The 27,523-nt window shown below is 39.5% G+C and overlaps 4 protein-coding genes across 20 annotated transcripts in view; all 4 read left to right on the top strand.

The window, feature by feature from the left end:
- ubr5 (ubiquitin protein ligase E3 component n-recognin 5) overlaps positions 1-5,980 on the top strand; it is a 30,922-nt gene extending 24,942 nt beyond the window's left edge. For 11 of the 15 annotated variants that reach the window (XM_088387076.1, XM_088387084.1, XM_088387071.1 and 8 more), the window contains exons 44-58: positions 114-266; positions 637-854; positions 946-1,066; positions 1,234-1,606; positions 1,724-1,811; positions 1,891-2,035; positions 2,355-2,485; positions 2,691-2,751; positions 3,080-3,261; positions 3,342-3,426; positions 3,510-3,665; positions 4,096-4,209; positions 4,372-4,516; positions 4,629-4,714; positions 5,257-5,980. In XM_088387076.1, coding sequence (XP_088243202.1) covers positions 114-266; positions 637-854; positions 946-1,066; positions 1,234-1,606; positions 1,724-1,811; positions 1,891-2,035; positions 2,355-2,485; positions 2,691-2,751; positions 3,080-3,261; positions 3,342-3,426; positions 3,510-3,665; positions 4,096-4,209; positions 4,372-4,516; positions 4,629-4,714; positions 5,257-5,469 — 2,271 coding nt within the window. In that variant the 3' untranslated portion in view covers positions 5,470-5,980. The remainder of the gene's footprint in view (positions 1-113; positions 267-636; positions 855-945; positions 1,067-1,233; positions 1,607-1,723; positions 1,812-1,890; positions 2,036-2,354; positions 2,486-2,690; positions 2,752-3,079; positions 3,262-3,341; positions 3,427-3,509; positions 3,666-4,095; positions 4,210-4,371; positions 4,517-4,628; positions 4,715-5,256) is intronic. The other 4 variants (XM_088387078.1, XM_088387085.1, XM_088387082.1 and 1 more) reach the window with 3 other exon arrangements.
- Positions 5,981-6,768: 788 nt separating this feature from the next.
- Positions 6,769-13,629, top strand: LOC148392243 (protein LYRIC-like). Of its 3 annotated transcripts, none has more exons than XM_088387865.1 (13): positions 6,769-7,507; positions 7,697-7,815; positions 8,693-8,768; positions 9,113-9,292; positions 9,681-9,731; positions 9,842-9,985; positions 10,486-10,557; positions 10,634-10,711; positions 10,784-10,917; positions 11,622-11,735; positions 12,062-12,196; positions 12,631-12,754; positions 12,855-13,629. In XM_088387865.1, the coding sequence occupies exons 1-13, from the start codon at positions 7,171-7,173 to the stop codon at positions 12,917-12,919; spliced, it is 1,629 nt and encodes a 542-aa protein (XP_088243991.1). In that variant the 5' UTR covers positions 6,769-7,170; the 3' UTR covers positions 12,920-13,629. The 3 variants fall into 3 exon arrangements, with proteins under 3 accessions (XP_088243991.1, XP_088243990.1, XP_088243992.1); XM_088387864.1 differs by having other exon boundaries at positions 6,770-7,503; positions 7,693-7,815; XM_088387866.1 differs by having other exon boundaries at positions 6,771-7,503; positions 7,693-7,815; positions 10,634-10,702.
- An 818-nt stretch (positions 13,630-14,447) lies between these two features.
- LOC148392242 (lysosomal-associated transmembrane protein 4B-like) lies at positions 14,448-20,021 on the top strand. The gene is made up of 7 exons (XM_088388168.1): positions 14,448-14,682; positions 15,285-15,396; positions 16,798-16,871; positions 17,164-17,286; positions 17,371-17,469; positions 18,044-18,139; positions 19,087-20,021. The coding sequence occupies exons 1-7, from the start codon at positions 14,584-14,586 to the stop codon at positions 19,168-19,170; spliced, it is 687 nt and encodes a 228-aa protein (XP_088244294.1). The 5' UTR covers positions 14,448-14,583; the 3' UTR covers positions 19,171-20,021.
- Positions 20,022-20,844: 823 nt separating this feature from the next.
- Positions 20,845-27,153, top strand: LOC148392241 (uncharacterized). The gene is made up of 4 exons (XM_088388290.1): positions 20,845-21,162; positions 23,512-24,645; positions 26,225-26,290; positions 26,410-27,153. Exons 1-3 carry the CDS (start codon positions 21,075-21,077, stop codon positions 26,284-26,286), a joined length of 1,284 nt encoding a protein of 427 aa, XP_088244416.1. The 5' UTR covers positions 20,845-21,074; the 3' UTR covers positions 26,287-26,290; positions 26,410-27,153.
- Positions 27,154-27,523: the final 370 nt, after the last annotated feature.

Raw genomic sequence — 27,523 nt, 5'->3', positions numbered from 1 at the left:
TCATTCCCTGTCTGTATTGGTGAATAAATGAGTCTCAGATGAGTGTATCATATCCGGTGTTTTTAATTTGTAGCACTTGCAAGATAAGTCTTCCTTATACTTGTCCTTTTCAGCCTAACGCAAGGAAGGAGGATCTGTTCGGGCGACCCTCTCAAGGCTTGTACTCCTCCTCCTCTTCCATGGTAACCAAAGGTCTGGCTGAGGCAAACGTGGACAGAAACTGCCTGGAGGTAAACTTGGGCACCTCTCTACCCTCCCCCTCTCAGGTATAACCACCCCCTTCACATGGAAAAACAGGTGGGCAGCTGTGTTCTAATATTCAGGGATGAGAATTTATCCACTGATCGGATTCCTGAATTTTTCAACCCAAAAATGACCATTCTCAAGAAATATGATTGTCGATTAGTTGATCGCCATTGATTTTAGCGATGCTAAAATGCTCGTAAGTCAAATGTTCTTAATTTGAGGACCTTCTTTATGATGGCTATATTGTATATTTAGTTGCCCAGTCATTCAAATTGATATTGGAACACTAGCTTTTGCTTGCTTTTTTTTTCCATTTACATATTACCATTCTTTCACCAACACACTGCCATCCCAGAACACAAGACTACATTAAATTCCACTAACTCACAGGTCCTGCCCACTAAGATGTCTTACTCAGCCAACCTGAAGAATGTGATGAGTATGGAGACTGCTCAGCCGACTTCTGAGAACCAGTCACTTCCAGAACAGGAGCTGGAAGCCTCAAAAGGTGGCCCTTCACCCCATGACCTTGCTGCTCAGCTGAAGAGCTGCCTGCTTGCTGAGATCGGCCTCACTGAAAGTGATGGGCCGCCTCTTCCGTCATTCAGGTAGCATTCACCTTGTATTCATGCCAATGTAATGCAGTACATGTAAAATATTCATACTATTGACACTCGCTATTTGCCTTACTGTGTGCAGACCTCATTGTAGCTTCATGGGGATGATGATTTCACATGACATGTTGCTTGGACGCTGGCGTCTGTCACTGGAACTGTTTGGTCGTGTCTTCATGGAGGATGTTGGGGCTGAGCCTGGATCGGTACGTATTACGTTGTTTTTATTTTATTTTTTTTATTCAAATGGTCAAAGTTTTATTACCTGTCAGTTCATTAAAACCTTTAGTGATGCCTTAAAATAACTGCAGTGTATTGATATATATATTTTTAGAACGTAATTATATTTAATGACTTTTTTTTTTTTTTTTAGATTCTCACTGAACTTGGTGGCTTTGAGGTAAAGGAGTCAAAGTTCCGTCGAGAGATGGAGAAGCTAAGGAACCTGCAGTCCCGAGACTTGGCGTTGGAAGTTGATCGGGATCGAGACCAGTTAATACAACAGACCATGCGTCAGTTGAACACTCACTTTGGAAGGAGGTGCACAACCACACCAATGGCTGTACACCGAGTAAAGGTCACGTTCAAAGATGAGCCGGGCGAGGGCAGTGGCGTAGCCCGTAGCTTCTACACAGCTATTGCGCTGGCACTCCTCTCCAATGACAAGCTGCCCAATTTGGACTGCGTCCAAAGTGTCAGCAAGGGCATGCAGGCCAGCAGTACGTGTCATCACGATTACAATTCAAGTATGAAATTACAAAGAAACTATACTGTATTTTGGAACTTGAGTTCATTCTTGCATACTGAGCAGTTAGAGATTTCAAATGAACTCAAAAGTGAACTTTTTTTTCTCGTTTGTTTAGATCTAATGCAGCGTCTAAGAAACAGAGATCGGGAAAGAGAGAGGAGAAGTGGAGGTCTACGAGCGGGCTCCAGGAGAGACCGGGACAGGTGATCTCATAACTACGTGGCCACAAGTATGTCATTAAAGCCACGCGGCATGTATGTTACATGTGTTTGTATGTTACAGAGACTCTAGGAGACAACTATCCATAGATACCAGGCCATTCAGACCATCATCAGAGGGCAACCCAAATGATGAGCCTGACCCATTGCCTGCTCATAGACAAGCTTTAGGAGAAAGACTTTACCCACGTGTTCATGCAATGCAACCGGTAGGTAACAAGAAACCTTGTCAATTACCAGTTAATTTTACTTGGAATACATCAAAATTACTTTTTACACATTGACCATAAAATAATCCTGAAAATTTATTCTTACAAAATCTATCAAAAAATGTGGGCGTCTTTGTTTACGTTTTTCAATGTTACCTATTTTTATAATTGCTGCCAGGGGGCGCAATATGGCGCCATAGATGAGATTTTTGGCCTATCTGGTGCCCGTGTCCACCAAATTAGTGAACGCTGTTTTACATAGTTTTATCTTGTATACAATTCTTTTTAGTACATCCCAAGACTTGTTGTTTGTCCACAGGCCTTTGCCAGTAAAATCACAGGCATGTTGCTGGAATTGTCCCCTGCACAACTTCTGCTGCTGCTGGCCAGTGAGGATTCTCTCAGAGCCAGAGTAGAAGAGGCTATGGAGCTGCTCATTGCACATGGAAGGTTAGAATATATTAACCTTTTACACAATACATTCATAAAAACTCTGCAACCAATGCTTAATTTTTACAACAGTAGCCCATATTCTTCTGGTTTTGTTGTAAAACTAACAATTCCTCTTAATGACTGATACCCAAGTTCAACTAAATATCAGTCTTAGAACACAACACTATCCAATGGGACTAACTATGAACTCTGTCTTACCCAGGGAAAATGGTGCTGATAGTATATTGGACCTGGGACTTTTGGAGGCTCCAGAGAAAGCACAGGTAAAGGTCTTATCCTTTATGTTCCATGACTTAGAGGAAGTCTTGTCAACAATGTTCTTTACAACAATATGTTCAATGCACCCCAACTAGTCTAAGCATGGCCTTCTGATGACTATTGTGTTTGTGGAATACCAATTAACAAGAAAAATCCACCTATTTTGCCACTTGCTGTTGACTTAAAATAACATCATTGTTTCTCAGGGCTCATGGAATGCCCAATTACGGCTCTGCAGTTTTCTGTGTTTGGTCATCTGAGTAACTGTGGATCTCATTTTGGGTTGACAGGAAGCTGTGCCATTAACCTATTTTTCTCTTGGGTTTTGTATAGCAACAGGATAACCGAAAGCGCCATGGTTCAACACGTAGTGTGGTGGACATGGAGCTTGATGACCCAGACGATGGGGATGACAACGCTCCACTCTTTTACCAGCCGGGAAAACGAGGCTTCTACTCGCCTCGGCCTGGAAAGAACACAGAGGCCAGACTCAATTGTTTTCGTAACATCGGCAGGTAATGAACATCAGTGGACCATCACATATTTGTCGTTTGGCATTTGTGAATTAATTTTAATGTGATTATTTTCATTATAGGATACTGGGGTTGTGTCTCCTCCAAAATGAACTCTGTCCAATAACGTTGAATAGACATGTAATTAAGGTCTTGCTTGGGCGAAAGGTAGGCAAAAGCCCTCTTATCGAATAAGATTTGTGACATGAAATTGATTGTACTAACAATAGGTACTTTGTCATTCGCTGCAGGTGAACTGGCACGATTTTGCATTCTTTGACCCGGTAATGTACGAGAGTCTGAGGCAGCTGATCCGCCATTCACTAGCAGGTGAAGCGGAAGCCGTTTTTGCTGCGATGGATTTGGCCTTTGCCATTGACCTTTGCAAAGAGGAAGGGACCGGACAGGTAATGACACCATTAGTATTCTTTCGCCAAAGAATACATTTTTATCCTAGGTGGTCACACCCACTTAACTTTTAAGTTGAATCACAACCGGTATATGCACAGCCCTAGTTAAAACCAACAAACAATTATTTAGAAATTTGCAGTACAGCAGGATTCACTGTACTTCCAAGTACTGTATGCACAGTGAGCTGTGATTGTTGCAACATATTTAAATTTCTGTATGTCATAAATGGAGAATTTTTTCAACACCATATGGCCCCACATTCACCAATTCATGCACAGTTGAAATGAGCACCATTACGCAGCCAATGCAAGTTAATGAAAGCCCCACAATGTTTCCAGGTAACTGTGGATAAGACACTTGTTAAATCTTAGTATTGTTTGTAATTTTTAGACCTTATTTAACTTGAATGTGTTCCACCTGATTTAGGTGGAGCTTCTCTCTGGTGGGGTCAACATGCCAGTAACTCCCCTCAATGTGTACGAATATGTGCGGAAGTACGCAGAGCACAGAATGTTGGTTGTGGCTGAACAGCCGCTCCATGTGAGTCCTTTTCCTTGGTTGTGAATATACCAGCAAAACATCAATGCAATAAGTGTTCGACCAAACTTTAAAGGTTTACTGTCATTATGTAAAGTAGTGCTGTGGAAAGGTTGTCATGTTAATGGACACATTTATTCATGTTCTTTATCGCATTGATCCAAGGCGATGAGGAAGGGTTTGCTGGATGTACTTCCGAAGAACGCTCTGGAAGATCTGACTGCTGAGGACTTTCGTTTGCTTGTCAATGGTTGCGGAGAGGTCAACGTGCAAATGCTCATTAGCTTCACCTCCTTCAATGATGAGTCTGGTATGTCTGCTCTGTATGGATCTTGCATCTGACAGTCATCTTTGTTATCTTGGAATACAGTTCCTGCATGTGTACACTGAAAATACCAAACAAAGACTTGTCTACTCAACAGGGGAGAATGCAGACAAACTACTGCAGTTTAAGCGGTGGTTCTGGTCAATAGTGGAGAAGATGAGCATGACAGAGAGGCAAGATTTGGTAAGATGTGATTCATAAATCTCCACGCATGATCGGGCCTAATGGCAAAATAGTTTGGAATAAGTAATGCTGAATGAATGGGTGTTACCCCATTTTTCGGACCATTTTGCGCACCGTGCAACGTTGTTTCATCATCAACGAATGAGTATTTTAATACATTTTCATTAGTGCTGAGCACAAATCGGTGGTAATCCAGCCATTCGTACGAGTGGCTGTGGCAAGTAAAAGATCAAATTTTAATTTGCTGACTCGGATCAGATGATGTGACATCACCAGAATTGAGGTTTTGTTTACAAGGAAATCTTTGTTAATACATTTTCAAAAAATTAAACGTCTGATTTTAAAAATGCTAAGGGCAATGTATAGATTTAATTTGTAGATGAAGCACGATTGAAGTGTTCTCCAGTTTCAATTAGGTTTTTTTTTTTTCTTTAATGTGTATGCCCCACAACAGCAAATTAAAAGATTTCAAGTGTGCCTTATGGTAGAAAAAATGTGGTGCATTCTTGAATGACTAGACTCAATCATTTTCTGGTTATCAGGTATACTTCTGGACCTCCAGTCCATCCTTGCCAGCCAGTGAAGAGGGCTTTCAGCCAATGCCCTCCATTACCATTCGGCCTCCAGACGACCAGCACCTCCCCACAGCCAATACCTGCATCTCGCGCCTCTATGTGCCACTCTATTCTTCAAAACAGATACTCAAACAGAAGCTCCTGTTAGCCATTAAGACCAAGAACTTTGGTTTTGTGTAGTTATACAAAAAAGAGTTACAAAAAAAAGTAAAACATGTTTACTGTTGTGTAATATTTACTTAGCTCCATTTTGTAGATTTATTTTTTGTCTATACAATTTTATTAAAATTCGACATACTGTCGCTATCTCCCCAGAAAATTTGTGTTGTGAACACAAACTGTTAATTTTTTTTCCGATTTTTATTGTTTTTTTCTTTGTGTTAAAATTAAATGGAAAAGTTGTATACAGTCCAGAACATTCCTGCATTGGCACTGTAAAATGTAAAGCCCACAGCTCTACTCTATTAGCCAAAACGTTTGCTTCCCAGGAATTTAGTCTGACAGAAAGCTGTCTGCCGAAACCCAGCCAAAGATAACGGCAGTAGAGGTATTTAAAAAAAAAAAGACACTGTGATAATAATTTTCCTTCCCAAGAAAAGTGCTATCACTGATAGTTCACTGCTGCCTTTGTTTTTTTTTTCTTGTACAGGGGGAGTAGGGAATTTCAAAATAAACTTGGATGCAAAACGTTTGACATTCTTTTTTTCATGCAGCAAGCATCCAAGGAAACATGTCTGTGACCGCGGTGTCTCGACATATAGGTTTGTTATTGTAAGCTTGATTCACTACAACCATGGTAACGACAAACACGCCTGGATCCGGTTTTTCTTGATAAACTAACTATTTTTCAGTCTGACCACAGGTACACTTCAATGGGCAACTCAAGTCATATTTTCAGCAATTCAGCAACAGCAATTGGATTAAAACTGCTCTTGTGGAATATAAATTCTGTGGCAAATCCACCTGTTTTTATCCAGCCCACGGGGTTTCCATTTTTTCATTTATTGTCAACTATAAATGACATCATAGTTGCTCAGGGAACCATCAAGTCGCAGTGTTTTGTTGATTGTGATGATTTTTAAATAGATCTTTTTTATTTTCCTAAATAGAACCCACATGAAGACTGACCATTGATTTATGAAAAAAGAACATTGATCAAATTTGGACGTAAATTTCAATCCGATATCATCAATTCCATGTGACTAAAATGAACTTTAAATTTAACGTGGTATGAAATGTAACCTTTCTGTCCCTCAAATGCTGTTTTGTGAATGCAACAAAATTGTGTTTCAAATGAGATTCACAACATTTTAATTTATTTTCATTATGACATTTCATTTCAGTTCACCAACATTCTGTCTCAGTAAGAAAGAGTCCGTTTTATTCCGTTTCTGTTCACGTCAGACCTTGGAAACGTGTAATGGAGTATGACGTTTTTTGTGTATACTCTTTGTACGACATTGGGATTTTCTAACTTCCGGTGTGAATTGAACGCACCACAAATTTGAGAGGGTATCGTTTCTCCTCCTCCTCCAGTCGACTCGAAGCCATATGAGGTGAATGTGGCTTGCTCGTGGTCACTGCAGACACATTGAGAGCAGAGCTTTATAATTGTATCCGCTTGATTACGGCCTACGAAGCGCATATAGGGGTTGAAAAGATTTGTCGATTCAGCTAGGCTAACTGGTTAGCTATCTAGCTAGCTTGGCTACCTGTCTAGTCGTTAGACTGATGTAGTTAGTGGAAGGAGGTGATGTGTTTAATGTTTTCCATCATGTCAAAGTCGTCTCGCTGCTATTTTTAGTCAGCACCGCAGGCTCGGTCCGCTAATAAGGGCGGCTTTTTGTTGTGAATCGTTGGGAAGCTTTATTAGCAACACACATGATTGAACAGTGGAGGGACGCGGCCTCTCAGCAGGCCGAGCAGCTTGTATCTCGTGTGAATGAATTGCTGTCCAAAGGCCAGGAGATTTTGCGAGAACAGCTCGGTGTGGATTTGGCGATCAAGCCCGAACTCATTCCGCCATGGGTGATACTCGTTGCGGCGTGCACCGGCTTCGTGCTAGTGCTTGTAATATGGGCCTCGATGTGCCAGGCTCTCTTCAAGAAACGGCCTACGATCACCGTTGTGGAGGACAACGTCGAGGTTAAACGAAGTGCCAGTAAATCAGTCAAATCAGAGGAGCCGAAGAAGAAGAAGAAAAGGACGGAAAAGGCACGTAAATAGACCCGCTCTTTCCATTTGAATGACAATGGTACTCTCACCAAAATTAGCTGCTAAGCTAACATTCCGAACCAGAATTCAATCGGATCCACCCAATGGTCCTATGAAATAAAAAACACTGTATTCATTTTATTTTACATTTGGCGAAACGTTTTGTGTCATTCTTTATTTTGTCTTCAGAAAGCTCAGCCAAACGGGAGAGCTGTCACTGAGGAGGTACAGGAAGAAGCGGCCATAGTTGAAGATAAAGTGCCACATCAACAACCACCTCCTTCACAAACCAAGAATGAAAAAGCTGATGAGGTAATTATCCGACCCAACCCATATGTTATCTCAAACTGCTAGTTTGATTCCCATTTCAATATAGTTGTGAGCCACATTACACTCAAAAGGTTTTCAAATGAACGGATTGATGGATTACGAAGATGATTAGTTTAACTCAGTCAAAAGTAATCAACAACACTATCTCTGAAAAGTGTTTCTATTTTCAACATGACCTGCGAAGGGCAAAATGTCCCCTATATTTCTCAATATGTAGCTGCACTACTTCATCAAATCTACAATGTTGTGCAACATGCCTAACCTTTGGTTAATGTCAGTGATCTAGAAATGTTCTACAAAATGGAAAATTACAATCATTGATGAAGCATTAAAATGACAATTGATAACGGCAAGACCTGAGAAATAAAAAAATGTGTGCTGTAAACTTTAGTGTAAAGTAGTCAATGTCTTGAGCTTGCATGTATGCATTTTATTGATCCTGTGAAAAGGAAAGTGTCTGGTGTGAAATGTGTGTGTCACCCTTCAGTGAGGTAACCACAGCAGCTGCGCGTGTTGGGTTTCAGTGTTAACTGTAACCTGCAGATGCTGCAAACACTCACCCTGTCGGCTTAGGTCAAAGCAATTCTATCCATACTACCCCCATGATAGCATGAAGTAGCAACCTGTCAAATAGGTGTTAAATATCAGTGTATGGTCTAGTGTAGATGTACTTACAACTTGGGAATTATTAAAAGGGGTCTTACCCTGTGAATATATTTTCACTTATAAATAGACTTGAGTATGCTTCTTTCGTTGCTTGCTGATGAAATCTTCTGCTGCAGCTCAATGTGTTGTAGATCATTTCCCTACAAAATTGCTCTAGTTCTTCTGGTAATTATGTCGATTTCTCATCTTCTAGACAAAGAAGTCCAAAAAGAAAGCCAAACAGCCAGTGAAGGAGACGGTGACTGCTGTTGGAAAGGAGCCGGAGGAAGGTAAAATGTCATTTATACTTATTACACTTATCCCCCCCATATTGATTGCGTTCAGACAAAAAGTTTCACCAGATGATAATGTGAATGTCAAACATGTTTTCAACCTAATGCTATGCAAGTTGGAGCACTCATCATCAATCACTTTATCTTATGTTTATTCTTAAGATTTTAGTTATCAGTATTGTGGAGCTGCTCAATGAAATACTTTGTGAAGGCAGATTTGTTTCAAAGGCGGTTTCTCATGGTGTATAGGCAGGTGCATTTTCAGTGGAGAGTTGTCTCTTTCATCATACTCCCTTATGGACAACTCTCTAAAAAAAGTTTGCAACTAATTCCCCATTTAGGGACCTGGGAGACAAAAGTCAGCAACAAGGAAAAACGTGAACAACGCAAGAAGGACAAAAATTCCAGTGATGGCTCCGCCAGTCCTGGTGGTGGTGGTGGCAGCACCCCTGTGAGCATTACTCCAGAGCAGCGTAAGGCTCCAGCAGCCACTGCACCTGCCAACCAGAAGAAGAAAAAAGGTTTGGCTTTTCATGAAAGTTGCACTTCTTTTATAGAGTTCATAGTCCAAAGTTTGAACATCACAGTGGTCAATGGACAAATCTTCCACACTTTGCTAATCTATGCCTTTTGGAAATGTCAGTCTCCACTAGGATTGGGTGGTATTTGAATGACTCTGGTTCTAAACGATTCTCGATACTGATCCTCTTTGGGGGATGGGTCAAAAATGTTTGCATGGTTTAAATTAGGGCTGTCCCATCTGGTGGACAGAGAGAGACACAGACAGACAGACAGACAGACAGACAGACAGACAGATGAGCATTGACTGAATGATTTTCTTTATTAGATATGGAAGTGTACCTTGTATTTTTTTCACTTAACCCGATTTTTTTTTTTTTCCCCTGTCAGGGGAGTCATCGAAAGTCACAGCAGAGAAGGTTAATGCTGCCGTATCTCATGGTAATTATCAGTGCAATGGTTATTAACACTGGTATCTTATTCAAGCTTGTAACTTTATTGCATGTTTTTATATTCTTGCCAACTACCACACCTTTCATTGTTGGTATCAGTTAACAAGTGTGAGGCACCAACAGTAGCAGCAGGTGTGGGTGACAGTCAAGGGGTCAAGGTTCCTCATACTGTTGCTCCAAAGAATCAAGGCCCTCGGACTGCCACAAAAGACCCAGCGCCACTGTGGAAGAGTGACATTGATGGTAAAATGGAGAAACATTATTTATTTTAATAATAAAAACATGATAAAACATCCACAGTACAGTTAGCAATGTGACAAGTGGCGGCCATCTTGGTGAAATTTTCCAAAAACGATAGAATGAGCACTTCACATGTCTCTAAGATCCTCCATAACAGATAAATTCATGAAAAAAAAAAAACAGTTGATGACTGAAGTACATGACTGTGTTCAAATTGTTCTATTGAAGTCGTGTTTCCTTTGGGCAAGTGAGATATCACGGTAATTTTAAGTCCTCTTTGGACACCTTGGAAATTTGGCTTATATGATAGCTGAATTTTGCCAACTTTTGAAAAAAATCTGGTAATTTATTCAAGTTTTGAAATGGTGAACCTCACATTCGAGGAAGCAATACAAACAAAGCAGTGGTAATTTGCCCACTTTACCATTTGGATAATAGGTAATGGCTTCAGCCATTTATCAGCATTCATATGTAAAATGCACTGTTGTTTTTCCCCCCCTTAGATTCATGGACTGTGATTGACCGTGTTCCAGCTGATCTCGGTTCCTTTACTAAACTGGGTGTTGGCACTGCTGGTAAGTGAAATGCATTTGCAGTTTCTCTTACCATTGGAGGGAAAACCATAAGATACATGGGGTGTCATGTGTTCAGATCCGCTACTGGGAGATAACGCCCCATGGCTCAGTCAGTCCAAAGCAGATGATGAGTGGTCCGGATTCAGTAAGAATTGTCAATATTATTCTGATATCCACCTTTTCGCCACTGTTAAGCATGCACTCACTCACCAATATTTCGATTCAGATGGTGGATCAGCAGATACCAGCTCTGACTGGAATGCGCCCGCTGAAGTTTGGGGTAACTATGAGGCGCCGACCCCTGTTCACGAACAGCCTCCAAGTGAGCCCGCTAAATCAAATCTACAGAGTGGAGCTGCTGTAAGTAAGACCGAGCAGAGCCCTAGAAACGTTTGAAACAAAACCTATTCTAGATGCTTCCTGAGGGTGTTGGACCCCAGGTAGCTGTCCTCCTTTTCTGCCTGGAAGCTCCTAATACCTCAATACATAAAAGCATCTTAATTCAAGAAGTGAATCAAAATGTTGGGCTGTTTGGATATAACAATGCTTGCTTTTGGAAAAAAACAAGTCGTTTTCTTTTCATCAACATCCTGAATATATTTAGGAATTACGTATATTACTATGGCAGCATTAGAATCCAAACTTAAATAGTATTTTTTAACTTGACCAGCAGATGGCGCAATCATATTGTTGTTTTTTTTTCTATGTGCAGCTGTTCTGCTGCGTTAACAGTACAATCATAAAAATATGATTATTTTTAAAACAAATATGTGTACTGATGGATTTGCACGAGGAAGTCTTTCCTGCTTAACTCAGTTATGTCAATTAGTGACTCGGGGTGGGAATAGGTCAGATTTGGGACAACCAGTTCTGTCCATCGTTTTTGTTGATTCCAGGTTCTAAAATACTTGGTTACTAATGTTATGCCTGCAATCTTCAGTTCCCACAGAATTCCCTTTAAAAATATTTGTGTGTCATCAGTTTGCTTTTACTATGTAAAACATGTACACTTTATGGTTTTGAGTGAAGCCTCTTCAAATGTACCGGTACATGTTTTTTTACAGGAAGCGGAGGATGATGAAAAGGAAAATGGAGAGGCAGCTTCTGATGGAGCTACTAAAAATAAAAAGAAGAAGAAGAAAAAGAAAAAGGCAGCTGAGGAGGGAGAACAAGGCCAGGTAACCGCTAGTCGAAATGTCTTGGGCAAATGAATCGTAATTGCACCTAAGTATGTGTGTGTGTGTATTTTTTTAATTTATAGTGTGGTTAAGTTGTTTTCCAACACTAACATGTTAAAATGTTACTTTCAAAATAATGCCTCCACATTAAAAGGCAGTTGGAGGCTTTCAATTTTTCAAAATGAAACAACTTGGAAATCTCCAGCATCACTAAAGAGAATGTTTGACTTTTGTTGTATTCAGGGGTGGACATGTAATTTCAGTTTATCATATTTGCAACATAGGCTTGCTAAACACACTAATTCTAACTTCCTGCCTCTGCTTAGCATGAAGTTCCAGAGATGAAGGTAGAAGTTACATCCCTACCGAAAGATGAGAAGGAAAAAGAAAAGGAGAAGAAGAAGAAGAAACCGAAGCAGCAGCAGCCGCCTGCTCAGGAGCATTTTGCTGCTGCTGTCGAGGTTGGTGGCACTGAGATTTTGGGTCATATCACGTGACAAGTATCAAGTATACACAACTGCCATGTTTTGTCTAGTTGAAGAAGTCAACTTTGTAATTTATTTTATTTTTCCATAATGTTATGTAGGATGGGCATCATTAAGATTTGAGCAATACTCCGCTTTATATTGCTTATCAATCTGGTGCTTTAACTGTGCTTTATCAGTACCCTTTTAATGTAAATTAAATCGTCTTACAACTACAACATTAAGGTAAAATAATATCAATATTATCAGGAAAGAAAATAGTTTCAACAAATCATCACTCCAATGTTAAACATAGTCATTTAGTACAAAAGTAAAATTGAAAAATGACAAATGTAGGAAATTGAGTGCTAATTAGAAAGATAAAAGGTGCAAAATAACTTTCAAGTATTCTAAACGGATTTGCATCGTAGGTGAAATTGGACCGATCAGTGAAAGACAGCACGTCTCAGAAACCTCTTGCCACACAAGTGCCGCTGAAGCAACCTGAGAGACATACCACTGCTCACTTAAACCTTCCTGCTCCAGCACAACAGCGTGAGTACAATGACCTGACCACTTTGCATTTACCCTTAAAGGGTAATAATGCTCAAACTGCACATTATTTTTTTTTTCATTTGGGTTTTTTTTTTAATAGAAAAACCAGAGGAAAGTCAGGCCACCAAGGTGTCAAAGAAGAAGAAGGCAAGAAGGGACACATGAGTCGATTTTGCAGTCAACCATATGCAAACGACTTGACATCCTGATTATGCAACAACTTTTAAAGAAAAGAACTCTGACCTACAGTCAACTAAATGGACTTATCTTAAATCATGACTTAAAAAACGAGAACCACGTTTTACACTGTCGTTAGGTCATGGAAAAGTGACCCTAGAAGCAGCTTAAATCTAATGTCATGCTTTGTGAATTAATTTTTAAACATGCTTTTGATACGGTCTTGTAATTCTTTTGATTGAACTAAGTGAAGGAGCTAGTCATTAGAAATGTAGATGTAAAGAAATTGTCGTGGTGACTTTTGAGGTTACTCAGCATGACATGCTGAACCGGCCTTTTGTTTTGTCAGCTGTACAGTGAGCATCATTGAGTGAAGAAGCTCAGATGTTAATTTGAACAGTTTGGCTCAGCGGTGCTTGAACATGTCTATTCTGTACTTTTCATGGTCTGTGGGATTCCAGCAGACTCTGTCCATCCGGTTTATTAAGTAACTTGTCTGTTGTGCTGAGACTTCCGATCTTTTGCGATTTTTATGCCATATGCTTTGTTGCTGCAGTAATGTTGGACCCACTGATTGAAGATGCGCCATGTCTTCAACCTGTTTCTGACTTTCCAGCTGTAGTCAAGTCTCGAGATTCTTTTGTAAGAAAAAAAAATGTAATAAAAGTAAAGCGGAAGCCATATGTTAAAAGACCAAAGTTACTGTGCACTGTTATTTTTAATTCCCCATTTCTGTTATTGATAAGCTGGCTTTGCATGTTAGGCCTGCCTTTTTTAAGATAGCAAGTGTTACGGACTATTCAAAGACATTACTTAATATCAAAGAAAAGCCAAATAAATAATTTCAAAATGATAATCACTGTCTAGGTCCAGAAGTAGTTACCTTTTCCACATGGGGGAGATAATAGTGGTGTAAGAAAGAACAATTTGAATTGGGAAATGGGTTTTGACATCATTGAATTGAATCGAATTGTTCCACTTTTAATATATATACAAATCAAATTCTTTTTATTGGAGAGAGATATTTTTGAGGAAATTTTACAGTCCATTCATATATAAAATGACAAGAAACAAACTCAAATGAGTCATCGAATCGTAATCCCTGTGAACCGAATTGAATCATTTCGTTCATTTCGCAACGCACCGTGTTGAGATGAATCGTCTTTCATTGGCGAGATGCACACTTCAATCAAATAGGCTGGTTTTTTTTCTTTAGATATAGAAAATCAGCATCTAGAATATGATTCTCTGCATTTACCCGAGCTATTTTTGTGCAATATTTTGCTTAATGGTATGAAAATAAAGTGATAAAATATGCAAATGTAAAAGTAAATTAAAAAGGGTTAGGTAAACAACGGTTGAAAGTATATTTGCTCTCTTTCCACCTCTCAAATTTAAAAATTAAATGTGGCCCTTGTACACAAAAGTGCGGGTTCCTCTGTGAATTAAAACGTCATGCTTCAGCAAAATGTTTTATTTTGAAAGCCGGAAGTTGCATTAAACATGTTCCGGTTTTTATACGCTGGCGCGCTGCAGGTAATCTGCTCACAGAGCTCAATAAGAAGCAGGGGGCAGAGGTTGTTTGTCATTCCTCGTTGTAGACTGTGAAGGCACGCTCCGAGGGGGCGAGGACATCATTTTCAAAGGTTGACATGATGACAACATCCCCGTGGGACTTGTGGTACTCTACAAGCTGCTGTCTATGCTGTCATGTCCGCACTGGAACCATCATCTTGGGGGTTTGGTACATGGTGAGCACCGCAATCCGCTATTATCTGCTGTACTACTGTATCTACAAACCCAGAGAGGACCATAAAATTTATTATAATCATGCATTTTATTTCGAATACAATCTCATGATGTAAAATGCCTATGCATAATATGCTTGATGTTACTGCTGTTGAAGGCAGATCAAATATTTGAATGAAGACATGAGCATGTATTGTATTTGAAATAAATGACAAGTTGTGACTAGATGCAATTTCATATGTTCATAAAATATGACAGACTTTCCATAGTGGGATTGTAAAAGACAGGGTAAACAATCGCACACGTGGAAAAATTTTGTGACCCTCCCAATGAATAAATTAACTGCGGTCCTCCTCATGTAGCCGGCCCGCTTTTGTTACAGGGTGCCTATTGAATTTTCCATGTATGAGTCATCTGCTGAAAAGCTGTTCTTGGCCAGATGAAAGCCCTACACCTTATTAACTCCATTTATACATTTTTATGCCAGTATTAGGCACACACTGGAAACTTCATTACATTCACACAAAAGACCTCCATCAAAATTGGAAGTGACTGAGAGTTATTCCTTGTTGTCTTATCTGCCCATATGCTGTGTGTCCCTAAGCTCATCAACGCTGTGGTGTTACTCATCCTGCTCACAGCGCTCAGTGATCCTGAGCAGTACCACCTGACCAGTGCTGAGTTGGCTAATGACTTGGATGTCATGGATGATGCCAGTAAGTTACTCAGAGAAATTGGTTTCTTTGTCCCATCAGTTTCACAGAGAGTCTAAATGGAACCTCTCCGCAGATGTCCAGAGAATTTTTAATACCAAGCACAAGGACCAGCATTCATTTATAAGGTGCTGAGCATTCAAAAAGCCTCCTCTGGTTGGAGCAGGTGCCCACTCAGACCAGTTTGACAGGTGGGACGCAGTGAGAGCCACTGTTAGCCTTTGGACTCCGGTGTCCTACTTTTGAGGGATTACGCTGCCTGATGATAGTTTTCTGCCATGTCAGTGCTTTTGGACTTTTGACCTTCAATCAAAACAGCGCACTGTTGTACAGCAATAAGTAAGAATGAAAGCTTTGAAGGAATGGAAAGTGGCTGGCGTGTCATCTATTATTGATTGTATAACCGGATCCTTCTGACATGGATCAGTGCGTTTTGCATTCAGGATGAAGAACGTTATACCTGGTTAATAAGAGCTAACTAAATGTTTGATGAAGTAAGGCAAAAGAAATACAGCACCAGGACCTAAGGAATGTTACAGGCAAAATAGAAAAGGTACATTTAAGTTCGAAATATTCCCAGGGAACAATTGTAATAATTGTTGTACTAAGTTCATTTTGTTTTTCCTTATTTAATCACTTCACTGGTTTCTTTTATATCAAACAAATTGTTTTAGGTTATTTACCTGACATGTTTCGGTGGTTTCTTCCGCCTTCATCAGAGTGTCACACTCTGATGAAGGCGGAAGAAACCACCGAAACATGTCAGGTAAATAACCTAAAACAATTTGTTTGATATAAAAGAAACCAGTGAAGTGAATTGTAATAATTGGTATCCAAAGGCCCTAAGGATTAAGAATTAATGGCCACTTTATACACCTAGTTTATCGTCTTGCTGAAATGAGTCCATTTGAGAGGGTGGCCCTGCCTCATGCAAGTGGACAACTTGACACCCTGGCCCATCTACTGCTGGACCAATAGAGGCCCAAGGATTTTGTTTCCATAATGACTAGAATAGGCGAGAAAAAAAATAGGTGAGCAAGATCTTTTACTTGGGAGTGCAGGGTGTGAGAGCCCATAAAGACAAGAAAAGCATTTGAATTCTTGAAGGTAGCAGTTCATAAATGTCACTGCGTGATATTTTATAAACACAAATCGCATCATGCCAACAGCTTCATCAAGCAGTCAAATATGAACATAGCAGAAGCTGACAGGCTAATGCTAACCTGTGTTCAATAAAAGCCAGTGCAGCTCTGCTTACCTTTTGGCTTTGATATGGTAGCGTTTCTGTACGACAGTTTGTCTGTGTGATAATGGTTTTCCCTTTCATGATTGTGCGATTGATATTGTCCACTTTTTATTACGACACATTTTGCATCTTTGTTTTGCCTTGTTTTTCTGCTTCAGACATGTGCATTGCCACGGCCATCTCTCTGCTGATGATACTCATATGTGGGATGGCAACATATGGGGCATACAAGGTAAAATGCACGTTTTCCCATTTATTTCCCTAACCCTGAACATTTTAATACTTGGGTAAAGTTCTGTATGAGACATTGTTATCGGACTGTGCCCACGCATGTGCACTCTTGCAATGTAGTTGGGTTTATTTGATCACTCAGTGTGATTTGATTTTGTACATACAAGGAAATCCTACATATTGTACCCCTCTATATATTTTCCCTGCAACACAACTTAAGATGTGTTTGGCTGTTTAGGTCTTAACAGCTTGTGCAAATTGATCCTCAATCTCCAACCAAATCTTCTTTTCAGTTGCGTGCTGCCTGGATCATCCCATTTTTTTGCTACCAGATCTTTGACTTTGCACTCAACACCTTAGTTGCTGTAAGCATCGTGGTTTATCCAAATACCATTCAGGATTACCTGCAGCAATTGGTAAGTGTACTGAGTGGCAACGTAATAGTGTGTCATCTATACATACATGTTTCTGAGCTGCATACTTTGCTCTTTCCTCTTCAGCCTGACAATTTCCCTTACAAAGAAGAGGTTGCTGCCCTCAGTAATGTGTGCTTGGTTGTCATTGTGTTGATATTCATCAGCTGTATTCTGGCCTTCAAGGTATGTTTTTTTCATTTAAGTGCATTATTTTTTCTAGCACAACTTTCGAAGTAAAGTCGGATGAAAGTCAGTTGCTGATCTGTGAGGAAAAAGGGATATTTCTGCTGTACAATATATCCCAAAAATATTGCATATGCGTGTATCACAAAGAGCCATGAATCCTTCCATCCGTTTTCTGACCCGCTTATTCTCATGAGAATCACGAGTGTGCTGGAGCATATCCCAGCCGACTTTGGACGGAAGGCTGAGTACATTAGCCTGAACTGGTCGTCAGCCAATTGCAGGCCACGCATAGACGCTCTCACTTGATGTTGTGTACTGCACAAGGTCATTTAGATGTGCACACACTACAACACAACATGACCTATATATTATTTGTGGCACCAGAAATTATATAGATATTATATACATTATTATATATATTATTGTATTTTATTATAAAATTATATTTTATCATATATATTATTTAATTCACATCATTCACCTTCTCCTCTATTATGAATGAATCAAAAAGGATGTTGGTTTTATTGTATTGTCGCTGATGTCATTTTTTTTTTTTTTTTGCTTCCTCCAGGCTTATCTGATAGCCTGCGTGTGGAACTGCTACAGATATGTGTGCAGCCGCGGCACTGCTGAAATCCTGCTTTATGTCACAACCAATGACACAACTGTAAGTCACACAATTCCAAATAGTCCACAGGATAATGCAGTATACTTTTAGGCCACTTCAAACTACAACCACAATAACAAACATGCTGGGGAATTGATAATTTTTTTTTATTAAAAATGGGAATTACAATATTACAGAATTGATACAGCTTTAGTAGTGATTCTCATTAGATTGTGCCACTGACCGATTGTAATTTATTCCAATTAAGCACAATAATTTATGCGTGTTTTATTTGGGGATGAGCAATCTGTAAAAGACCACATTTTCACAAATTGTGCATATTTTTGTGTGTGAGGCTGGTCTTAATTTTCCAGGAGGTACCAGTCTTTCAAATGCTGTGTTCTTGATAGTGTTCACCCTTTCTGTGGATTTGTTTGTTGACTCACCCAAGTGGGAATAAAGCTAAGACTGACAATGATTGTTATCGGTGCAACTACTAATCACAATTGCAGGCTATTAAAGCGTATTGATTATTGAATGTGTGTTTACTCCTTATGAGATTAGAGCGGTTTAGCTTGGCAATCCAAGACTGCAGTGAGTGAACCCTCAGTGACTCACTGTTTAAAATGTGGGCTCTGCAGGTCCAATATATTATTATATTATATAGCTTTATATGCATGTTGAGTCACAAAGAAAAGCTTACATTACATAATTTTGCAGCATTGTTTTGAGTTTAAATCCCTCGTTCCACGATTATAAAAAACAGATCTACTGATTCAGCTAATCAGAGCATTGCTATCGTTTTATCAGCTGCTAATAGACTTTAACAGTAAAGCCACAGCAGATGACATTGAATCATTTTCTGCAAAAAAACAGGCTGTGCTGAACTCCAGTACTTCTTGTTTCATTCATCTTCTGTCCAATTTATGCTTTCTCAAATAAGTGTTGAGGGAGCAGTAGAGCAGTCCCTTTTATTTAAAACTATGTGTCCTTCATTTTGGGTATAGGTCCTGCTTCCTCCATATGATGACTGCATCAGTGTTCCTGGCAAACAGGGTGCCCCTCTGTCCTCACCTCCTATGACAGCATGAGAACATGGCCAGGATCCCTCTGACTAGAGCCTGATGTCAATACGATCCATTTGTGCACCACACTGCCTCTCCGGTGTCCCTTATGCTCATGTTGTTAGTGTCATGAACAAGGTCATCCCGCACACGTATACTGTAAAATGCACACACACACACTACATACCACCAGCGTTACCCAGCCCCTACTTATGTATCTCATTAGTCCTATACATACCCTAATTCAGTGCATTGGAGGAATTCCTGAAATATTTTAAGCATTTGACCATTAAGAACGCAACTGAAAGTTTAGTAGTTGAGAGATTATATATATATTTTTATTAATGGTGCATATGCCGTTTGTGTATTCTGTGACTTTTATATTTGAGCAATCAATGCCCAGAGTAAAGAGTGAGTAAGGAGTTAACATGTGATTCTTGTTGGTTGCATCTCTGCTCATGAACAGGCTGGGATGCCTTTGCTGTCTTTGTACTGTCGATTTTTCTCCGATGGGCTTAAAATATCACATTGACAAAAATACGTTTTGAGAGTGTGTCCTAATGTAATCATGTGCAATGTTTTTGTCTTGCTGTTGATGAGAAGAGAAAAAAAACAAATTTGGACGATATAATGGTCGTTTTAATTGAGTGGAAATCCATTTGCAGAGTCTTATCAATTTAGATTTGGAAATGATGTTGCACAAGCAAAATGATTATGGATCTCAGCAGTGTTTTTCAATCAAGACAGGGTTGTGTTATGTGGAAACAGTTTTGTTTTGGGATAAATGTTCTCCAGAACGCAAGTGCTATGCTGGGATGTGCAATCAAAGAGACGAATTGTTGTTTTCTCGTGCATTAAACTCAAATTGAAATGACAAATGCTTGTGTTTTATAGTTAGTTACAATGTGAGAATCATAATATACTATCAGTCATTCATGACAATGGAATTTTCTCTGGATTCTTTGTCTGTAAATGACATGTGCCCTTGGAAACAATTTATAAAATATTATAATTTACGCAAAGCGCTAATTGTTTATCATCATATTGGTTGGAATTATGATCATTACTACGTTTTTCCAGAAACAGATGCTCAACTGTGGGTAATATATTTCCCCGAAATAGCCTTCAGAACATCCATAGATGTTTCTGTTTGGACTTTTGGATCAGATAAATAAAAATAAAAATCTACATGCATGCCAATTTTATTTTTAAAAATGTTACAATTATTTTCCATTTCCAATTTTGTGGACCACTTACAATTCCACCACGAACCACCGGAGGAGCGCGAACCACCAGTTGACAATCACTGCCTTAACACCATCAGCGACTCTAATGCCCAACATTTTAAAATAAAACCATATCTGCAGGATCAGTGAGCACTTCAATCAGACAGGCACAAGCACAAAAACAGGAATGGTAAATAGAATAATCTATGCAGTTAATTCACACATTACATGCTGATGATCTGTGTAATTGTTAATACTATGTAGAATATGTCTTCATTGAAGCCCTTTGCAAAGCGACATTCTTTGATCACATGCTACAATACATGTTACCACAAGGTGGGCCCAGTCTGTTGGAAGGGAAAGAAACAAACTGCTGAGGTGAGCAAGGGGGTCACACAGTCCATACATGTTTGTCCCCCCCACCTCCACCCCTTGTCTCCTCCTTCTCTTCCTCCTCCTCCTCCTCCTCCTCTTCCTCCTGTGTGAATAATATGAATGTGTGCACGAGGTAGACAGGGAAGACTGGACAACAGATGTTTGGGGGACATCAGGCAACGCATGATCACATAGGCACACAAGGAGTGTCGCTGTGATCATAGCTACAAACTCTCCATAGTATTTGTCAAATAGGATTGCTAAATTACTACTGTATTTGCTTATTATTTTGTTTTGTTTGTTAGTTTGTTTGTTTTTTGCTCTGCAAACATGGGCTGCTCCTCATCCAGTACCCAGACGATAGATCAAGAAAAGAAACCTGGTACAAAGCCTGAAGAGAGCAATGGAAGTACATTGGGTAAGTTACTTTTCATTTCAACATCTACCATAAACTTTCATTCAGTGAAGCTCTGCTGAAGGGGGTGTGTCCGCTCCCCACTGCTCTGGTACACTGTGTGCTTTCTTGCTTAACTCGTATTGCAAATGATAACTTTGCTGTAACTTTATAACTAATGATGCCATTCTCATGAAACTTCAATATCTGTTATTTTTTGTACCGTTTATAACACATTTGAGTATTTGTAAATCCAGTAAATCCAAATAAAGTAAAAACAATCCCAATTAATTGGTTGTATAATCACAATACATTAATTCAACAAACTGTTTATCATTGTAGTTTAGAATAGCCATACATAAAAACTGAGTTTTTATTTGACCTCTGGAAAGCGATCTGAAAGAATGTACACATCCCCCCCGCGTGGAATAACACAATGGAATAAGGAATTTTCTATCTTAACATTTAGACATAGGCTTTACTGAAATAAGAATCATGCATAACTATGCAATCATACTTACTTTAACTTTAACTTAACTTATTTACTGCCTCGGTTTTTCTATATGTACAGGGCAGTGCTCGCCACAAACCATAATTGTCCATTCATGGGTCAAACCTACAGGCACATACACAGCTTTGCGCACACACAAAAACTCCATACATACATGCATGACAATCAGCTATTGTTAGCCAATGTTTCCTTTTTATTGTGAATGCACAATTCAAGATAATATTGTGCAAAAGCTACATTCATATCCGTGTAGATTAAAAAAATACATCCTTAAAAACAAGGGTGGGTGGGGGGTTACCATGTGGTAATACCTAGCTATGTACAATAACATAGGTCAATGGAAATTTTCCAAGTACTATGTCAATTTGGGCAAACAATAAGAAACACTGAACAATTGGAAATGTGCATCCTAAAGTATAGAGAAGGTTGGAAACATGGCTGTGTAGCAACTTTGCCATTTGCATCATTACCACTGGGTCACTTTGTGATGTTTTTTTCCCAGACACTTGTAGCTTGCACACTACAAATGAGAGCAGTTGGCATACACTTTTCCCCAGACGAGCTTGTTTCATGTGACTTGTACAAACACATTGTGTGCTATCCCAGCCACCAGTGGTCCCATCTAGTCCCCCGGAATCCCTGTCAGCCCCCTCCCAACCATGCCACTGTTTTGACTACCACATCAGTCATCATTGGCAGACTAATCATATTGTCTCATGAGTCATCCATGTATGCAGGGCACTCAGTTTCAAGCCATATCTAAGTTCTGATCAGACTTTAAGCAGAAGTTCATAATGTTACTTTCCAAATTGATATTAAGTTGAAAGAATCATTAACGCTATACCATACAAACCATAAGCGAGTTGACATTGACAATAAAAGGAAATAATTTGGCAAAGCTTGGTAAGACCCCCAAAAGGCAGAGCAGGTGATTGAAGCTGTTTGACTTACAATCGGTTAGACTTTGGTAGATGCGGTCTCCAATTTATTTTATGACATTTTGCTTTTGGGTGGACAAAATGCATGCAAATATACATTTTGGAAAGCTTTGTGTTCGTGTGAAGGCCTGATTTGAAAAAGCAGACCATCACATTCCTTTCCACCTATCAACTCTTGGCTCTTTACACCATTCCAGACAGACAAATAAAATCAGGCAGTCACTGAGTCGAAACTTTTCAGCCATTCAGTGAGCAGATCCTTTTTGATTTGATCTGCTTAGGGGCGATCTTGGTTGTAATCAAGTAAGCTTGGCTCTTATGAAACCCGTATGCATTTACTTAAGAACATGTTGCTTGAAAAACCTCTGCACACTTTGTTTTCTCTTGGATTGTGCTTTTAACCCGATGCATTGACAATTAATTAATTTCAGTGAATGTGACTTAAGGAGGGGTGTGTCTCAAAAAGTCACATGTGATTTATTTGCCCTAAGCAGGTCTCGTCAAGCTTCAGGGATACAACTAAGAATCCCCAAGCCTCACTTTAAACTAAGGAAATGAACATTTTGTTGTGGACATTCTTTCTGCTTTTTTGTTTACGTAACATTTCCTCTCATCAACTGACCATTTTCGCGTACCGCATGACAGGGCAAGTAGCCATAAGGTGATGCAAATTCCCCGGCAAACTACAAAAATCTGCTGTCCCGCTTGCGGGATGCTGGAAAATGATACATCATTAAAAAAAGCTAAATTTCTGGAGATTTGAATAATGCCCAATATTTTGTTTTTGGTTGCTCAACAGTTTTACATACGGTAAATGCTGTGTGACGAATGAATGGATGTCTGACATGTTTTTGTGACATCGGACTTGTAATTATTGATTCACATCAGCCAAAAATTATCATGCCTTTGCTTGTCTGTTGGCAGCTGCTCGGAGCAGCATCACTACAGAGACCATTGAGGACAAAACACAGTTGCCTGTAAGTGCCTTGGCAGATGATCTTCAGCAAGTAGCTGATGATGGGTCAGAGGCAACATTAATGGCAATAGAAGCCCAGGAGGATCTTGGGTCTGGGGAAAACCTCTTGACTGATCTTGAACCACAACCAGATCCTTTCAGTCCTGATGAGCCTTGTTCAGTTGCTGTTTCAGCAGAAGCTTCCAGTGACTCCGGATTTGCGGATGTTGCTGTAGAAGCAGTGGAACGTCTGATGGCCAAACCACTTTCAGAGGAAGAGATCCAAGCCATGGGAGAGTGTGAAATGGAACAAACAGAGGTCCCTGCAAAAAAAGATGATGAATGTTGTGAAACAGACGATCCTGTCCAGCAAGATGATGATCCGATTAAGGGTGAGGCACTTGCTGTAGAAGAAATGAAGGCTGAGACACCTCCTGTAGAGGACAAACCTGTCCAGGCTGAGGTTCCTGCTGTCCCAGCTGGGGCATTTCCTGAGTCTTCCAACCCTGTTGATGAGTCTGAGGCACGGGAGGCCGTAGCTGAAGTCTCCAATGATGCAATCCCGTCTTTAGAGAGTGAAACTGAAAAATCTCCACCACCTCCAGCTTTACTAACAGCGGAGACTGCATTAAATGAAGTGGAACCAGTAGCTCGAAGTGCTGCTTCGGTAGAAGATTCAACCATTGCTAAGTCTTCGGAGGTAAAAGAGGCTATCATAGATCCAAGGATCGCAGTGGCTACCATTCCAGAGATGCCCCCTTTAGTTCCGGTTTCAGATGAGACACAAGCTGCTGTTGACGAGTCCAACGAATCTGTTGTGATGCCTTCAGAATCTGCTCTACAAGCAGAAGCTTCTTGTCCTGCAGAAACGACCTCTCTCCAGGAGCCTGCCTTGATCCTGGATGTCCCAGTATCTTCAACACTGCTTTTAGAAACATCATCAAACAAAGAATCAGAAGTTGCATCATCTTTTGGAGCCTCTCCATCTACAGTGACGAGTGATTGCACTGTAGAAGTTCATGCAGCTGAACCTACCCAAACAGAAATTGAGGGAAATTCACCAGTCACTGCTGCTGATCAAGCCTCTGAATCCTCGACCGAAGGTATCGATTGACTTTCTTGTGCTCTTTCATTTCACTCTGCCATCCAGTTGAGATGAGTGTTTATTGATTTGTTTGTTTGATAAACCATGAGAAGGATGGGTGACAGGTGTCAAGCAAGAATTCATTCAAAGTCAGCAAAGATGTGGACAAGCAACTTTTTACTCCCTCGTTGATTCTTGATGGAATTCTTACTGACATACTGCATTCGCCTTAACAATTGTCTGGCAAAGTGTATGACAGGTGTTCCTGTCTTGTGCTGCCAAGTCAAACTTTTAGTTCACAATGACAGCTATTGAGTTACTTGATTTATTAACACCCAACCCTGCTAACTTGTCTTGGTGTCATACCTCATTTCATCATATGAGCTAATTAATGCCTGACAAACTCTGACAATCATTTTGGGAAGTGGTATGTGGCTAATCTACGCAAAGTTGGTCGTTGGGCCTGCCCAAACACATTTAGACTGGCAGTGAATACTTTCTAACAGATAAGCTCTTGTTTACATCCAGATAAATAATTAATGGGAAAAGATACATATCTAAGCACGTAAACATTGAGGAAGATTGACATTCACTATGGCAAAGGTTTTACAATTGTTACCATGCAGACGACTAACACACAGTTGGCTAGCAACCAAAAACACACGATGAATTGTTCCACTGTCTTTGAAATGAACAATCCAACAATCCAATTCACACATCATGTCTGAACTACATTGTTTGCGGCAGACAAGACATCGTTAGTCTGGTAACACACACGCACACACATAGTTCGAATGCAAAATGTAATGCTTGTTTTGAGCGAGTTCTCTGTGGCAGCATTTTGTCAACGCAACAGACTCAGTCACGCAACTCTCACGGCAGACTATTCAGTCCCTGCTGCTTCACGTTATGTAAGACAAATGCTCAGCAAGTCTAACCAGATCACAGCCAGCCGGCCATGCACATTATTAGAGGACTGAGGACTGCTGATTTTACTGTGTGATACTGTACTGTGCAAAGGTTTCAGCCAACCATTAACTAACTTGAAATAACCCTTTTTGCAGCTTGGTTTGAGAATGAGACATTCCTTTGTTTGTTTGCCTCAATATAGAGCTTGCCACACAGTTGTAGGAATGCTTTTGATGTGTCTTAATGTATATGTTCCACCACATGGTAAATATAGAAAGTATGTACAGGCCAAAATCATTATTTCATGATTTGTCAATTTTTCTGCCACCAGAAAGTCCTCCAATATGGTATGTTGAGACAAATGAATGAAAACTACTTTGACATTTTGCAAATGAGAACATTCAAATAAATTTAGAATGCTGTATCTGCCCGTAGCTTGTATGAAAAAGAGTATGAATCATTTTGGTCAATGAATGAATAATGCTGCAGATGGTTGCAGAATGCTCCATATTTTTGGGAATAATTCTGCTTCTCTTTAATTCTTAAATCAGCGCACTGTGTGTCATTGGCAATTTAAATAATGGCAGCTACCACCTTTAACATAGGAACCAAGAAAATAAATTATTGCAAATGAAAATATCAACTGACTGTGTGTGTGTGTGTTTGTTTGTTTGTTTGTGCGTGTGTAGTGATGTCAGCAGCAGAGTGCCATCAGGGTCTGGAAAAAGACCGAGCCAAAAAGGAAGAGTGAATTGGTAAGAAAAAATAAACTATCATATGGAATATATGGAAATGGGTCACTATCATAACTGTAAATAAAATACTGAATAGTCGTACAGTGGTTGTGTTTTTTAACCATTTTCTTATCTTTCAGCCAGAGGAACTCAACTACAAAATGGAAAAACACCCAAAGCTACAAATGCAAAGGCAACTGAAGGAAAAAATCGATGCAGCAACAAAACCAATGTACCCCAAGTGTATATATCTGAAAGATTAATTACACTTGTTGCTTAACTGATCACTTTTCAGAACCGATATTGGACAGATTCTATTCCTTTGTATTGGAAATAAGCCAGCATGGTCCAAATGTATTCAAGTGACATCTGTGACAAATACTAATGATTAACATTTTACAAACAAAAACAAATACTACATGGTGCCAATAACATATGGTTTTCAGGTGCAAAAACGTCAATGTTATAAAGGTTTTAGTTTAGGTCACTTCATAATTACGGTTGGCATTTACCTACTAATTTGCTTGGTGTTTTTCATAGGACAGTGTAAAGAATGTGTCTTAGCATTTGGTCAAGAATACAAAGTATCTATAAATGAAGTTAACAAGATGAGATGGATACAACTATGTTAGCAGAGACAGATCACAAAGCAAGGCACTGATGCTGACTTCAATTGAATTACCTCTAATTCTGACTGAATAGAACTCCTACATGTCTAACACAATAGAATTCAAATATGATGGAAGCGGCAGAAATATATACTTTTTCATGTCTTTTGTCAACCTTTTTGTATATGATACAGTATATTCCTTTCATGTAATTCTGCTAACAGTGTACAGAATAAAGTTTCACTCAGTAAATCTCACTGTGTATTTTTTTATTATAGAGTTGAAGAAACTATTTAGCTCAACCAATCAGATGGCAGAAAAATGCCAATCCATCCATTAAATATGAAATGTAAAATGTAAAAATGGTTAAATATATTGTTCATAGTGTTTTTCAACTTGCAAAACCGTCACAGATTAAAAATTCCTTCCCTTAAGTAGTGTATTTTCTATCATTCAAACATGTTGGAATAATAATAAATGATCATTTCCATGAGTTGCTGGGAAAATATTTGAGCACGGAGAAACAGCGTCCTCAAGTGGTTGGAAGATGCTCCAAGCATTATAGTGGAAGAACAAAACAGAATTCAGCTTTTGACTATTTTTTTTAAAAAACTTTGGTGCATTTTAGAAAGTGACATTTATTCAT

This window comes from Syngnathus floridae, chromosome 10 (genome assembly GCF_059516105.1).
Source record: "Syngnathus floridae isolate MCC-2025c chromosome 10, RoL_Sflo_1.0, whole genome shotgun sequence".
Taxonomy (NCBI): domain Eukaryota; kingdom Metazoa; phylum Chordata; class Actinopteri; order Syngnathiformes; family Syngnathidae; genus Syngnathus; species Syngnathus floridae.
The sequence above is the reverse complement of the archived record's forward strand: the minus strand, read 5'-3'. Positions and strand labels throughout refer to the sequence as shown.

Coding starts and splice junctions, on each gene's coding strand:
- LOC148392243 (XM_088387865.1), top strand. CDS start 7,171: ATGATTGAACAGTGGAGGGACGCGGCCTCTCAGCAGGCCGAGCAGCTT. Junction 7,508..7,696: donor GAAAAGGACGGAAAAGGCAC/GTAAATAGACCC, acceptor GTCTTCAGAAAG/CTCAGCCAAACGGGAGAGCT. Junction 9,293..9,680: donor CAACCAGAAGAAGAAAAAAG/GTTTGGCTTTTC, acceptor TTCCCCTGTCAG/GGGAGTCATCGAAAGTCACA.
- LOC148392242 (XM_088388168.1), top strand. CDS start 14,584: ATGATGACAACATCCCCGTGGGACTTGTGGTACTCTACAAGCTGCTGT. Junction 14,683..15,284: donor TCTTGGGGGTTTGGTACATG/GTGAGCACCGCA, acceptor TGTGTCCCTAAG/CTCATCAACGCTGTGGTGTT. Junction 15,397..16,797: donor GGATGTCATGGATGATGCCA/GTAAGTTACTCA, acceptor TTTCTGCTTCAG/ACATGTGCATTGCCACGGCC.
- LOC148392241 (XM_088388290.1), top strand. CDS start 21,075: ATGGGCTGCTCCTCATCCAGTACCCAGACGATAGATCAAGAAAAGAAA. Junction 21,163..23,511: donor GAGCAATGGAAGTACATTGG/GTAAGTTACTTT, acceptor GTCTGTTGGCAG/CTGCTCGGAGCAGCATCACT. Junction 24,646..26,224: donor CTCTGAATCCTCGACCGAAG/GTATCGATTGAC, acceptor GTGCGTGTGTAG/TGATGTCAGCAGCAGAGTGC.